Here is a 15615-nt window from a genome sequence, read left to right on the forward strand (position 1 = left end):
AATTGAAGCCAGGCATGGAGGCTGGTGCCCATAATCCCAGCTACTCAGGAAGCTAAAGCTGGAGGATCACTTGAACCCAGGAGTTTAAAGCTGCAGTGAGCTATGATCATGCCACTGTACTCCAGCTTGGGTAACAGATTGAGAGCCTGTCTCATTTAAAAAAAAAAAAAAGCCATTAGACACACAGGAAAAATCCAAAAGGGTAAACTAAAGCCACAATTAATATGGGAATTTGGAAAAAGTGGTAGGATTTACAATACAGCAACAGCTTATGTATAGGATAGCTGTAAGTAAATACTGAAACACATTATGCCTCTGTAATTGGTGTTGATACATGAACAGAATAGCAGACACAATGCATATGAAAGTTACAGAATATGGTAAAAGTGGGATAAAGATTGGTTTTTAATGATGGTAAGATAACTGAAAATAGGCATATAGATACATTCCAGGCAGACTGAAGATCTAATTGTAAAAATGAAAACATATGGGCCGGGCACGGTGGCTCAAGCCTGTAATCCCAGCACTTTGGGAGGCCGAGATGGGCGGATCACGAGGTCAGGAGATGGAGACCATCCTGGCTAACACGGTGAAATCCTGTCTCTACTAAAAAATACAAAAAACTAGCCGAGAGAGGTTGTGGGCATCTGTAATCCCAGCTACTCGGGAGGCTGAGGCAGGAGAATGGCGTAAGCCCGGGAGGTGGAGCTTGCAGTGAGCTGAGATCAGGCCACTGCACTCCAGCCTGGGCGATAGAGCGAGACTCCGTCTCAAAAAAAAAAAAAAAAAAAAAAAATGAAAGCATACAAATACTAGAAGAAAATGGGGGAAAACTACATTATATGTGACTTAAAACCTAGAAGAAACAAAATTTGATCAGTTTTAACTACATAAAAATGTTTATAGGACAAGAAAAACCCCACCACAACCCAAAGCAAACAATGTATTGAGAGGATTCCAATAATTAAGAATACTTCATACAAAAAGAAATGTAAATGATCTTTAACCTGTAAAGATGCTTACCTTGTTCAGAAGAGAATAAACCACAGTTTCTTTTTACCTGTCACTGGAAAAAGTTTAAAAACAAATGTATTCAGTGTTGAGGCTGTGGAGAAATAAGGACACATATATGGGAATGGAATGAAAAAGTTAAACTCTGGTTAACACTCAAGAGTATTTAGGTGCGTGCAGTGGCTCACGCCTGTGATCCCAACATTTGGGAGGCCAAGGCGGGCGGATCACTTGAGGTCAGGAGTTTGAGACCATCCTGGCCAACATGGCGAAATCCTGTCTACTGAAAATAAAAAAAACTAGCTGGGCATGGTGGCAGATGCCTGCTACTCGGGAAGCTGAGGAACAAGAATCACTTGAACCTGGGAGGCCAAGGGACGAGAATCACTTGAACCTGGGAGGCTGAGGGACACGAATCACTTGGACCCGGGAGGCACAGTTTGCAGTGAGCTAAGATTGTGCCACTGCACTCCAGCCTGGGTGACAGAGTAAGACTCTTGTCTCAAAAAGAGTATTTGGTAATAACCATCAGAATTACATATGCATTTATCCTCTGACTCAGAATTTTAACTTCTTTCTGGGCTCTGAAAGGTGCATTTACAAAAATTTGGAATGCTATATGCAAAAGATCAGAAATACCCAAGTGTATTAAACAGGAAAGTATTACGGTTCATCCACATGAGGGAGTCACAAAACAATGAAGATTTCTGTATAATGTAAAATGGTCACCAGGATAGAGTAAGGGGAAAAGCAAAGTGCAGAACATTTATGGTATACCCACTGGGTTTGTGTAAGAAAGGGTGAGAAATGCGAATGTATGCACATAGGTGTATTTGCTTATGTTTCAAAAAGAAACTCGGGTAAACCCAAAGCTAATAAAAATTGTTAGCAGGGGAAGGAAGGAGATGAGGATGGAAGCTAGTCTGTGAATAACTTTTTCTAGAGTTTTGATGTTAGAACCATCTAAAATTTAACATGATTGATGAAGTAAAAAATGACCCTAAACCCACCAACACATTGTCTTAGTCTATTCCTGCTGCTGTAACAAAATGCCACAGACTAAGAATTCATAAATAATATTTATTTCTTGTACTTCTGGAAGCTGGGGAAGTCTAAGATTTGGCACCAGTAGATTGGTGTCTGGTAAGGGCTTGCTTTCTGCTTCCAGTATGGTGCCTTCTTGCAGTATCGGAAGGGTAAAAGGGACAAACTCTCCCTCAAGCCCTCTTAGAAAGGCACTGATCCCATCCATGAGTGTGGAGCCATCCTGGCCTAATCACCCCCTAAGGGCCCCACCTCTTAATAATGTCAATGCATTGTGAATTAGATAGCAATGTGAATTTTAGAAGTACACAAATGTTCAAACTACAGCATGTATATACATCAAGTTGGTAGTACAAACTACTATCAAATAACTAGAACACAAGTGTTCACCCATTGGTAGTGAGATGGATTCTAAAGACAAAAAAACCACAAGTGAATCTAAAACTCTAATTACTAGTGTTAGCAGTAAAATTATATTGAAACTTTCAATATAATTTATGATAAAGGTAAACAGGCTGATGTCATTAGGAGCTAAAATTTTTGTATTTGTATTAAATACATTCTAAAATCAATAAAAACTCACCATTTTTTTTTTTTTTGAGACGGAGTCTTGCTCTGTTGCCCAGGCTGGGGTGCAGTGGTGCAATATCAGCTCACTGCAACCTCTGCCTCCCAGGTTCAAGGGGATTCTCCAGCCTCAGCCTCCCGAGGAGCTGGGACTATAGGTGTGTGCCACCACGCCCAGCTAATTTTTGTATTTTTTCGTAGAGACAGGGTTTCACCATGTTGGCCAGGCTGGGTCTCAAACTCCTGACCTCAAATGATCCACCCGCCTCAACCTCCCAAGGTGCTGGGATTATAGGCGTGAGCCACCGCACCCGGTCTATTTTTACCTTTTAAAAAAAGACTTGCCTAGGTAGGCCCGCTGAAAGGACCTAAATGCAATGATGATAATAGCCATCAGCACTGCCTAGTGCTCAGTGTGGTCTCTAAACACTATTCCTACAAAAAGGTCCACGAACCCTTGGAAAAAGTGTCTGAGGCAGGAAATGGACAAAGTAGACCTGGGTTAGCTTATGTCAGAAAGCAAGGAAATACTGAATAATTCTGTACCAATTCAGTAGGATACAGTAAACAACTTAAGGGGCTCCCACTGGTAATGGGACAATTTGAGCATCAAGAAATAATGAATGGAATAGATTGAAACAATATACACAAAATTTGCAAGTTCACTACAGTGAAAAATAAATGATTGTTACCATTTTCATTGGCTAGAGCACCAACTCATTTACTCTAAAAATTGTTAAAGAATGATGCATTTATCTTGAAGAAATATATTTCAGGAAAATAAATTGCTGATAAGGAAAAGTTCTTGACAGAAAAATTCTAGCCAATACAGAAAAATTATGGAATTAGAAAACTACAATTGCAAACCTTAATAAAACAACAGATCAGAGTAACAATCATCAATGAAAAGCAAAAACTGCTTGCTTCAGCAGCACATATATTAAAATTGAATGATACAGAGATTAGCATGGCCCCTGTGCAAGGATGACATGCAAATTTGTGAAGTATATTAAAATGCTGTAAAACAAAAAAAAGCAAAAACCATTGAGTGGCAGGTTAATGAATGGTTAACTTCAAATGCAGGGACCAGGCTGATCCCACCTGAACCTACTGGTCAAGCAGCATTCAAAGTTGGACAGACAGATAACGTGCCTTCTGGTGTAACAGTACACAGCACTGCTGATGAAAATTCATCTCCAAAACACGGAGCCTGAATCTAGGCCAGTCTCAATGTAACTACCAGTTTATAGGGAATTTGGGTGACAGGAATACATTTAAAAACACACGAAAGAAGCAAACAGCTAAATGTTGGACATTCTACAGGAAAAATGGCCCGGTTCCTCCCACAAATGAATGACATAAAGTTGTGGAGAAGAGGTTTATAGAACAAAAGGGATGTAAGAGATGTAGCAACCAAATGAAATACATGGATCATACTTGGACTTATTCAAACAAACCAAAAAGATGTGGGGTGTCCTTTCAATGATATGCCAGAAATCAGTAAATCTGATTGTTCTAGTTATGATTTGATTAACACTAGTTACTAGTTATTAGCTAGAACATTCCAGTTGGTAAGTTGTCATACATATTTAAGAAATATGAATCCAAATTAGATTGTGATAATTCCCTCATAACTTCACCTCCACCTGAGTTTCAGACTCTGCTATCCAGCTGCATACTAGTCTTCATCAGATGACACAGGCATCTCCAACACTGCATGACTGGAACCTGAACTCACTTATCTTCTGTTTCCCCTAAATCTGTTCTTTTTCCAAATTTTCTATCTTGGAGTTGCCCTCTACCATCTATCTAGACACTTTTATCAGGAACTGAGAGAGCCATCTTTACCTCTTAGATATAATCAGTCTTGTAAGTCTTGCCCAATTTTCTTTCCTAAAACTTTAAAAATCTGTCCTCTCTTCTCTAGTAAATACCACAACGTTAGTTCAGGCCTTCATCTTCCTCAACAATTAAGACATCCTCCTAACTGGTTGTCTTGCCTGTAGCCTTTTCCTCTCATGGCCATCTGCCACACAGCCATCACTTACCTGTGTTACCAACTGATGATGTCATTCCTGTGCTTAAAACTATCTAATACCTGGTATGTCAGTCTTAATTCCTTCACATGATTTGTGAGATCCTCCACTATATGAGCCTTGTCTTGTGCTTCATATATCTGATCCACTGAAGTGACTGTGGTTCTCCGATGCTAGAGTGCCTTTGCTTCTTTGTGCTTTTGTTCCCTCTGTGTGCAGAAAAAAATCTCACCCCTCACCTCCTGATTTATTAATAAGTTCTCCAGGAATATTTTCCTGATGTTAAGTAGGTACTTCAATATGTGTATTTTTATCACTGGGCTGATCACACTGTTGAGTTACTGAATGAGAACTTTGTGCTACCCTTACTCATTTCTGTTATGAATTAAATAAACATAAAAATGTGGAATATATACTGTTCCAACAAAACTCTTCCTCTTTGGATGGAAACCTTCAAGGACTTAAAGAGGCATAATTTGTTTTAAAGTCCCTTAAGGATGGACAAGAAAACACTTAGTGGTTCTTTTGTTCAGCCATCACACAAAGAAGTGGAACATTAGATAATCCAGAATAGCAGCCTTGCTATCCAATCTACTGTGTTATCCAACAATAATAGGAAGGGGAGCTCTGCAGGTCAGGAAAGCTAGCCCAGGATTACAAACTGCCATAAATGAGCTACATGTCAATTAGTTGGATTATGTATAACATTTTATGAAATAATGCTCTTAAAAACCCTTATATGTTACTAAAAGATTAAACTTAAAAGGAGGGTATAAAAAACATATTCACAGAAAATATTTATTATACTACTCATTGCACTATGTATGGAACAGTATGTTTATTAAGTCCAAGAGAAAAGATAATTCACTGACATGAAACACCCAAATTTCTTCATTTTAAAAGTAGTTTAGAGATAGCATCAGGTAGGCCAAACAACTGTACTGGGCCGCTGTAGAGCTTAGGGTTTGGTCTATTAAAAAAATCTTTTCTTGCTGGAACTGGCTTCCCTGCAAGCTCAATAGGTTCTGGAGCTCATTTACCACATTGCTCGCTGGATCCCAGAAAGTTGCCCGTGGTCAGCTAAGTGACGGAAGACTATACGACTAAGCCTCCAGCGCCGCTTCACACCACGCGGACGGGACGTCATAACACACCGATTCCTGATTCTAACGGGACAGCTATCCCGGGGGAGGGCAGCGATTTCTTCATCGGCCACGTCCTAAGGGAAATCACATTATTACACAGATCACATTACATTGTTGCACATGTATCTTGCTTCTTCTCACTGGCAGTTAACTTTCTTTTTTCCTATTTTTTTTTTTTGAGACAGAGTCTCGCTCTGTCACCCAGGCTATGGGCGACAGATTGTGCAATGTCACAATCTCGGCTCACTGCAACCTCTGCCTCCTGGGTTCAAGTGATTCTCCTGCCTCAGCCTCCCAAGTAGCTGAGATTACAGGTGTGCACTACCACACTCAGCTAAATTTTGTATTTTTAGTAGAGACGGGGTTTCGCCACGTTGCCCAGGCTGGTCTCAAACTCAGCTCTGGCAATCTGCCTGTCTCGGCCTCCCAAAGTGCTAGGATTACAGGTGTGAGCCACCGCACCCGGCTACTGGCAGGTAATTTTCATTGCATGAGTACCATAATTCATTTATCCATCCTACCTTTGATGATCATCTGTCTCATCTTCCGATTTCAGCGAATATGAATAGTACAGCTACATACTTTTGTTTAAGTCATTGGTAAAGTATGTGAATGTATTTCTGTTGCCTCCTCACGTTTTTTGAATCACAGAAGTTTGAAACCTCTGGGCTGATGATCAAATAGGAGGGAATATGGCTTGAGATAAGACTAGACAAGGAGGAAGGAGAGTATCACATGGAGCCCTGATGTCTATGGTAAAGATTCTGACAACTGGAGAAGTAAAGGGGAGAGATCAGATGAGGTTTATATTTTTAAAAAATCATTTGCAAGGTAGAGGATGAATCAGGTAAGGGCAAAATGGTTGAGGAGAGAAAAGCGGGATTACAGCAGTAGCTAGGGCTCAGGTTTTGTCAGTAGAGATTTCTTCCTATGTATGTGTTCAAGAGTGTGAGTGTTCATAATATTCACTTTAATCTGGTAAGTGTGCTGACAAGTATGATGGACCCTGTGCTAGACTGTGGTGCAAGCAAAATAATTAACACATTAAAAGAACACAAATTAAATGAAAGTATATACAAACCAAAAATTAACACAAAAGCTTATGCATGTGTTACCATTATGAACTAACAGAATTACATAAAACAACATGATTGCCAGGCGCGGTGGCTCACGCCTGTAATCCCAGCACTTTGGGAGGCTGAGGCGGGCGGATCACCTGAGGTCGGTAGTTTGTGACCGGCCTGACCAACATAGAGAAACCCCGTTTTTACTAAAAAGACAAAATTAGCTGGGTGTGGTGGTGCATGCCTGTAATCCCAGCTGGCCAGGAGGCTAAGGCAGGAGAATCGCTTGAACCCAGGAGGCAGATGTGGTGAGCCGAGATCGTGCCACTGCACTCCAGCCTGGGCAACAAGAGCAAAACCCCATCTCAAAAACAAAATGAAACAAAACAAAACAAAAAAACCGAAAAAACAACATGACTGAGCCATTGAGTAGTAAACAATAAATGCTATACAAGGAACTGGAGAGAAGAAATGACTGGGCAGGAAGATTGAAGCCAAGTTTCATGGAGGTGGACTTTAAAGAATAGCTAGAAATTACTGATTGATTGATTGATCGATTGGTTGGTTGATACATACTCCTCCTTGTTTCCCGAAAGATTTAAGGCAGTTTACAAATGAGGAAACTGGGGCAAAGAGAAATGAGAGCAGAAAAGATAAAAGCCTCAGGAACACAAAAGTGCATGCTGTGAAAGCCTGTAAGTTTGTTAGAACTGGGACATAAATTTGACTTGTAACAAACTTAGCAGGCAGCAGAGAACCATGATCAGTTTACATGATTCAGACTCTGCACAGTTATTGCTGCTAGTCATACCAGAGACACTTCTTCTGGGTGTCTTCATAAAGGTACTCAAACAACACACCCCCAGCTGTATTAAGGTATAATTGACAAATAAAAATTGCATATATTTAAGGCATACGATGTCATGATTTGCTGAACATACACATTGTGAAATGATTACCACAATGAAGCTAATGAACGCATCCTTCACCTCACAAGATTACCTTTTGTGTGTGTGTGTTAAGAACACTTCAGATCTACTCTCTTAGCAATTTCAAGTACACAATACAGTACTACTGACTATAGTCACGGTGCTGTGCATTAGCTCCACAGAATTGATTCATCTTACAACAGAAAGTACACGCTTTGACCAGTATCTCCTGATTTCCCCCTGTCCCCCATACCTCCCATACACCCTAGTCCTCCTAGCTCCAAGCAGCCACCATCCTGCTTCCCTGCCTCTATGATCAACGTCTTGAGCTCAGATTCTTGGGGGCCCCATTTTTTTTTTTTTTTTTTTGAGACACAGTCTTGCTCTGTCACCCAGGCTGGAGTATAGTGGCATGATCTCGGTTCACTGCAACCTCTGCCTCCCAAGTTCAAGCAATTCTCCTGCCTCAGCCTCCCAAGTAGCTGGGATTACAGGTATGTGCCACTTGCACCCATCTAAGTTTTGTATTTTCAGTAGAGACAGGGTTTTGCCAGGCTGGTCTTGAACTCCTGACCTCAGGTGATCTGTCCGCCTCGGCTTCCCAAAGTGCTGGGATAACAGGTGTGAGCCACTGTGCCTGGCCTGCCACTTCTTATTACTCCCTAAATGTAGGAAAGTAGCTTAATGCCACTTTAGTGTAAGCCATAACCCAGTGGTCCAAGGCCCTCAGTTTTCTGCTCATCTGGCTTAATCCAGACAACACTAAAAAGAAACCATAGTAATAAATAGGATGTATATCATTCTGTCAACTTCTCTAAATGTAGTTTTTTTAAAATCTGAGTTCTCAGTAACTTGAGTGGCCTTGAGTTTAATTTACATCTCCCTAATAAGCCTGCTTAATGCAGATATGCTACATCACCACTTAGGTGCAGGGCTTTATGCTTCAGAAAGCCAAGCAGGGTAGACATCCTCTTATTCAACCCAAGCAGTATGACAAGAAAGTAAGCCTTAATGGAAAGGCACTTCAGCACACAGAGGTGGGCAAGGGAGTTCAGGGAGACAGGCTTAGAATGGTACTGGGTAAGGAACAGTTTAGGCTGTGTGCTAGGCACATAGCCTTCAACATCAGCAATGCCTCCCAATGCCTTGCCAGTTAAAAGATTGCGATGAGGCTGGGCGCACTGGCTCACGCCTGTAATCCCAGCACTTTGGGAGGCCCAGATGGGTGGATCACGAGGTCAGGAGTTCAAGACCAGCCTGGCCAACATGGTGAAGCCCCGTCTCTACTAAAAATACAAAAATTAGCTGGGCATGGTGGCATGCGCCTGTAATCCCAGTTACTTAGGAGACTGAGGCAGGAGAATTGCTTTAACCTGGGAAGCAGAGGTTGCGGTGAGCTGAGATTGCACCATTGCACTCCAGCCCGGGGGACAGAGAGAGACTCCATCTCAAAAAAAAAAAAAAAAAACAAGATTGGGATGAAGTCAGGGAGAGACCTTAGGTGAAAATAACACCCAGTTTACCAGTACTTTCTAAGGCTGGCATAATGAAACAGTTGAAAGGCTAGTTAGGAATGAATAGTCTTTAATTTGAAACTCACTAAAATCAGTTTCAAGGCTATTTGTTTATATTGATGTGGATCTTATTCTCCAGAAATTATATTGATACCAAGTCAAAACAAACAGTATCAAAAGCGATCTGATGTGAGTTAAGGATCTTGTGGAACAAAGGGACTCATCTTAATTAGCTAACCTGAAGAATTTTTGGCAAAATGGTATTCTTCCTGAGTGAATTAATACGTAGCCTCTCATCTGCGTATTCATAGGCCATTTTTCGTCTCTTCACATCGCGCCACATTCTCCAGTCTACATAGTGACTTCGAACTTGGCCTGAAGCTGATGAAGGAACCATCTGAAAGACAGAGACAAGGGACCAGTGAAGGATAGCCAGGCCCACATTCTGAGTGTTCCTCAATCCTGCAATTCTCTTTCTGCCACTATTTATGACCTAGTATTCTTTTAAGAGTTGTTTTAGATCAGTTTAATAATTTAAGATAATAGACTTCCTAATTCAGAATAAATAAGTTTTATGGATGTATATTAAGTCAAAATCATAATAATATAATGCAATAACATATGTATTGGAAGGTGAAAGACAGATTTTCAGAAATTTTTATTATTCTGTTCGACCTGTACTTAGGCCAATAAGTACAAATGGTTCAAAAATCGAAAAGGTATAAAAAGACACACAGTGAAAAGTCTCCCCGCACCTCATTCCTCACCTGCCCAGTGACTCCCATGCCCCACAGGTATCCACTGTTTCTAGTTTCTTGTATATCCCTCAAGAGATTTTGTCTGTATACACTCCCCTCCCATTTTTCATTCCCTCTTTTCAGTTAACAATATACGTTAGAGATCTTTCAATATCTGAATGTAAAAAGCTTCCCCATTTTCTTCATATTGCATAATCCACTATATAGAAGCATCATAATTTAACCTGCCACGTATTGCTGGACAGACCTCACTATTTATCATTATAAACAATGCTACAGTGAATAATGTCTTAGAAATCATTTCATATGTATTCCTATATATCTTGAAGATACATTATTATTTATTTATTTATTTTACTTTTTTGAGATGGAATCTAGCTCTGTCACCCAGGCTGGAGTGCAGTGGCGCAATCTCGGCTCACTGCAACATACGCCTCCCGGGTTCAAGCAATTCTCACGCCTCAGCCTCCTGAGTAGCTCAGACTACAGGTGCCCGCCACAACATCTGGCTATTTTTTGTTTTTTGTATTTTTAGTACAGACGGGGTTTCACCATGTTGGCCAGGCTGGTCTTGAACTCCTGACCTCAAGTGATCCATCCATCTTGGCCTCCCAAAGTGCTGAGATTACAGGAATGAGCCACTGTGGCCAACGAGGATAAATTATTAGGAGCAAAACTGCTAGGTCAAAGGGTACTTTAAAACTATCACTGACCTGATACTTCTCAGCACTAGTTGTCCAGCAATAAGACAGTATATTCCTTGTTATCTCACATTTTCATGGTGATAATTTATAGTTTTGACTGACAGTATGGGCAAAGGGAGTATAAATCGCAAGAAACGTAAGTCTCTCTCAAACCAGAGGAAATATTACACGTTAATTAAATTGCCCCTATAGAAAAATGATGGCTTCTGATAAGTGATGTTTGTAAAATAATTATATGTATAGCAGAATATAAAACTGAAAATAAGAATACTTTAAATAGAAAGCCAACATTTTTTCCGTCTATTAACAAAAGATAAACTGAACATCTTCAGTGCTCACATTACTAAACAAAAGTTCCATGGGGAAATATAACAATTCTGCAATCACCTTTTGGAAAAAAGATAAGCAGGAATAGAATGTAAACATTGATGTGGCATATGACTGAGTCCAGTGAATGCCTTGGTAACCATGGCTGGAAATGCTTGTCCCAGAAACACGGGCTTTGAAATGTTGACAGAATCTTGACTAAAGTGGGGACAAGGGAGGGGAGAAAAGCTAGTTTGTCCAAACAAAACATAGAAAAGAACAAGATATATTCATAAGATCAAGGAGAAATCATTCTGGCTGAAAGAAACCATTCACATTGAGGGGCAATGTGAGGTTTGCTTTTACCTATGAAATTGAGGGTACAGGGGATTTAGAAAACAAGATTAAGCATTTCTTCTTTGAATTCTTTTTCAAAGTATTCCTAATCAAATTCTCCTAGAAAACAAATTTTCAAGAATGAAATAGTCTTTCTTTCTATTTTGCATACCTTGTTTTCTTACTAGAAAAGTAATACACTTTTTTTTTTTTTTTTTTTGAGACAGAGTTTTGTTCTTGTTGCCCAGGCTGGAGTACAATGGCATGACCTCAGCTCACTGCAACCTCTGCCTCCCAGGTTCAACCGATTCTCCTGCCTCAGCCTCCCGAGTAGCTGGGATTACAGGCGCCCGCCACCATGTTCGGCTAATTTTGTATTTTTAGTAGAGATGTGGTTTCTCCATGTTGGTCAGGCTGGTCTTGAAATCCGGAAGTAATACACTTTTAAAATAAAATATTTATTGGCCTATTACAGTATTTCTTCTGTGAATGCTTTTATGTCCTTTACATTTCTACTGTGGTGTATTTCCTTACCAGCTTATAATGGTGCTTTATAGATTAAGGCTGCATCTATTCTGCTCTGTACACATCTTATCCTGCCCCCATCTCTTACCCCTCTTCAGCTCCTAAAACCTTTCCACTGGGCCCTCTCAATCCATGGTCTACCATCAAAATCTTTTAAATTCTCAACTTCTCTTAACATCTCCTTCACCTTTCGCTCTGGCCAAATTTTAAATCCCTCCTCACAGCTTTTCCTGTAGCTCCTTTTTCTTCCATTACTGGGCCTAGAGTTGGGATAGGTAAGTGTCTTCCTTGCTCTTCATTGCAACTTGCAGTTCTCCTTCCTTCCTGAAAGCTCCTGGCTTTGACTCATGCCATTGGGCTTACTACCTTCCACTACCTCTCATCATTACAGTCATCTACCAAAGCCCCTGCCACTCCCTTTCATTTTTCCACGATTTTGGATCCTGGCTTACTGTCACTCTCTCCAATATTCTTGCTATCTTAATTCCTGGTGATTTCAACATACATGAAATTATACCCTAATCACTCTGATCTCTTAACACCTCTCCTTCAACGATTTTTGTTACTCTTGTTTAACTATTCAATTCCATGCCCATGTCGTGGGTATTTTATTATTAATTAGTGCAAGTTCTCCATTATCTCACTTTGTATATCTCATTCTCTATCACTTCTTTCTAGCTTGCTCCTTCTAACACCCCAGTAACAATGCTTCTGGGACTTTCAATCCATTGATCCTACCATTTTTCACTTTTTTCACTCAGCTTTTGATTTCCTTTCGTCCTCTCTCACCCAGCCTGAATTCCTTTGTTCTATAAATACAATGTTCTCTTGTATACACCATCAACTCTCTGGCCTCTCTCTCACTTCTCTGTACTTACTCCAATTCTCCTGACCATTCCTTCTGTCCATTTCCAACTCTTTTACATGGTCTCTTTCCCCTTAAATCTCTGACACTTGCTCCCACATCCTCACACTCAGCTGATGACTTCACCTTCTCCTTAATTATAAAATTAGAAGAAATCAAAAGAGCATTTCTATAAATGCTCACCATCACAGTGACTCACTTACTAGCATCTGTATCATATGTTCTACATTCCCTCCTGTTATCAGAGATCCACTCTGTCCAACAGAGTAGCCGCTAACCACATAGGGGTATTAAACACTTGTAATATAACTAGTACAACTGGGGAATGTAATTATTTTAATTAATTTAAAATTAAAAACCAAAGCATTGTAAACATTAAACAACTTTATTATTTTGGTAGAACTATATTTTCCATTTTAATTATGGGAAATTTATCATCCAAACTGAGATATGCTTTAAGTGTTTGAAAATCTAGTATGAAGAAAAGAATGTAACTATTTCATATGTCATTGTTATATTGATTCCATGTTTGGAACCACAATATTTCAGATATACCTGGTTAAATATTATATTAAACTTAATTTCATCTACTTCTTACTTTTTAAATGTGGCTACTAGAAAAATTTTAAATTACACATGTGGTTCACATATTTCTATGGACAACACTGCTACAGATGAACTGTCCAAGTTCCTAAGATCATACTTCATGACTTCATGCACAAGACCCCATCGCTTTTTTTTTTTTTTTTTTTTTTTTTTAAATGTTTTTGGTATTTTTACGGCTAGTCAAGTGAAGCAGTGGGAGTGGAGAAGGAACAAATAAATCTGTATCTGGTTGTGTCAATTAGTTTTAAACATCACTGCACTCGAACCAGCCTCCATTGCCTCTTACCTACATAAAGGTACAGCTCTAGCAATTCTTCCCTCTTCTACATAATCAATTTTTAATACTACTGGATCTTTCCCTTTCATACACAAACATGCTGTTTTCCCTGCCATGTTAAAACAACCCCCCGCCGCCCCCGTTATTGACCCAAGTTTTTTTGTTCTCCTTTACAGCAAACCTCCTTTAAAGGCTTATCTATACTCCAATTTCTTTCCTCCTATTCTCTAGAACGTTTTCGTCTCCATAACATCATCAGAACACCTGTGATTAAGGTTCCAACAACCTTCACATTGCTAAACTCGTCAGCCAATTCTCAGCACTTCTTTTTAATTGATTTATCAACTTTGAGCAGAGTTGCTCACTCCTTACACTTTGAAATTCTGTCATCCTTTGCTTCCCGGCCATCCCACTCCCCTAGTTTTCCACCTCCCTAGCTGACAGCCCCTTTCAGTCTCCTTTGCACGGGTCTCATCTCTTAACGTTAGAAGTCTCTGAAGGCTCAATCCTCGTAACTCGTCTCCCATCTACTCACTCTCTTATAAATCGGAGTCAATCTCACATCTTTCAATACCAGTTAGTTATATGCTTACGAAAACCAAATTGACATCTGCAGCTCGGACCTCCCCTGAACCAAGCCCAAGCGGGGAAGAGGGCGGAGGGAGAACCCCTGGACTAGTCCTCACTGAGCACTACAGATGGCAGAGTCGTGGGGGACCCGTGAGTTACGAGATTCAGGGGTGAGGGGTAGCGGTGTGGATAAAGGTAGGAGCCTGACCTGCTTGAACGTCCGAAGCAGCGAGCCCAGCATGAAGGCCGCCATGTTGTCCGCCGCAAACTACAAAGCGCTGCAACTTTATTGACACTGCCGAATAGCCTAGGACACGAGGGGCGGGGCCTGGGTCGCCTGGGGCGGGGTGGGGCGGGGCGGGGCGAGGAGAGGAGGCGGGTGGGAATGGCCTACAGGAAAGTGGAGTTAGTTTTGGGATCTGAGCTCTCGCGATAGTTCATGGTACTTGGGCAAATGACAAATCCGAAGGCGTCGCGTTGATTGTGATGGCGCAGCCGACGTTCCTCGTGTGTTGCAGCTCTTCCTTCCGTTTTACACACCCTCTTAAACTACCTATGTCTCTGCCCTCCTCCTTTCCTTCCGCCTTTACCTAGTCGGCCGTCACCAATTTCTCTTCCACTGCATTCTCGGTTCCGCCCAACATGCACCTCCTATATACTCCACTCGGTTTAGGGTAGAAACCTAGAAATTATTGCCACCTCCTCCTCCTCTGCCATCTCTCCTATAGATCCTGCAAATCTCTCCCTTTTCTCCACTATAATGGTGGTGTGGTGATGACGTTGATGATGGCAATGATAAAGATAGTTCATTTGTATGTCTGGGTATATATATTATCTGTATTGGGATTTTAGGTTAAAAGGACGTAAACATTATGTTTGTCCTTGGTAGAGGCATTGCCATTTAAAAACTGCTGTTTTCACTTTGTTATGCAGGAAACTAACCTTCAGGTCGTCTTTAGAGCCGCTGTCCTTCCTCTGGGATGAACCCTTAGAGGGGCCACTTTCCTTTGTATGGATGTAAGGCAAGTACCACGCACCTACCGTTCTGATAGAAGAGTATGGAGGAGCATGTATTACCTTGGCAAGTACCCGTGTCTTTGATGTGTTGGTGGATGAAGTGGAGCGATGCCCATGTGCTAATTACATCTGCATTGCTACACAGGAGCCTTCTGGGAGGAAGGAGAGCTGAATGTAGACTCTTTTCTTTAGAGGTTCAAATGTATTAGACCATATCTAATGGATGGGGAGGGTCTGACAGGCCAGCTGGCTGGTAAACATAACATGAGTCCCTGTTGTGATAGAATCAGAAAACTAGACTGGCCTCAGGCAGGCATCTGTTCCTAATTCAAACCCGTGTA

At 40.9% G+C, this 15615-nt stretch overlaps 1 protein-coding gene, 1 long non-coding RNA gene and 1 pseudogene across 2 annotated transcripts; 1 reads left to right on the forward strand and 2 right to left on the reverse strand.

Annotated features, from left to right (window-relative positions):
* Positions 1-41: 41 nt before the first annotated feature.
* On the reverse strand, positions 42-1106 carry LOC144340466 (uncharacterized). The gene is made up of 2 exons (XR_013416580.1): positions 1024-1106; positions 42-146 (listed from the first exon to the last, which is right to left on the reverse strand). It is a non-coding gene; the product is annotated as an uncharacterized LOC144340466 (long non-coding RNA).
* Positions 1107-3542: 2436 nt separating this feature from the next.
* LOC114674936 (U6 spliceosomal RNA) lies at positions 3543-3641 on the forward strand (annotated as a pseudogene).
* A 1830-nt stretch (positions 3642-5471) lies between these two features.
* On the reverse strand, positions 5472-14537 carry MRPS14 (mitochondrial ribosomal protein S14). Its single transcript, XM_001104412.5, has 3 exons — positions 14466-14537; positions 9549-9707; positions 5472-5877 (listed from the first exon to the last, which is right to left on the reverse strand). The coding sequence occupies exons 1-3, from the start codon at positions 14508-14510 to the stop codon at positions 5695-5697; spliced, it is 387 nt and encodes a 128-aa protein (XP_001104412.1). The 5' UTR covers positions 14511-14537; the 3' UTR covers positions 5472-5694.
* Between the last annotated feature and the right edge of the window lie 1078 nt (positions 14538-15615).

Source organism: Macaca mulatta, chromosome 1 (genome assembly GCF_049350105.2).
Source record: "Macaca mulatta isolate MMU2019108-1 chromosome 1, T2T-MMU8v2.0, whole genome shotgun sequence".
In the NCBI taxonomy this organism is placed as follows: domain Eukaryota; kingdom Metazoa; phylum Chordata; class Mammalia; order Primates; family Cercopithecidae; genus Macaca; species Macaca mulatta.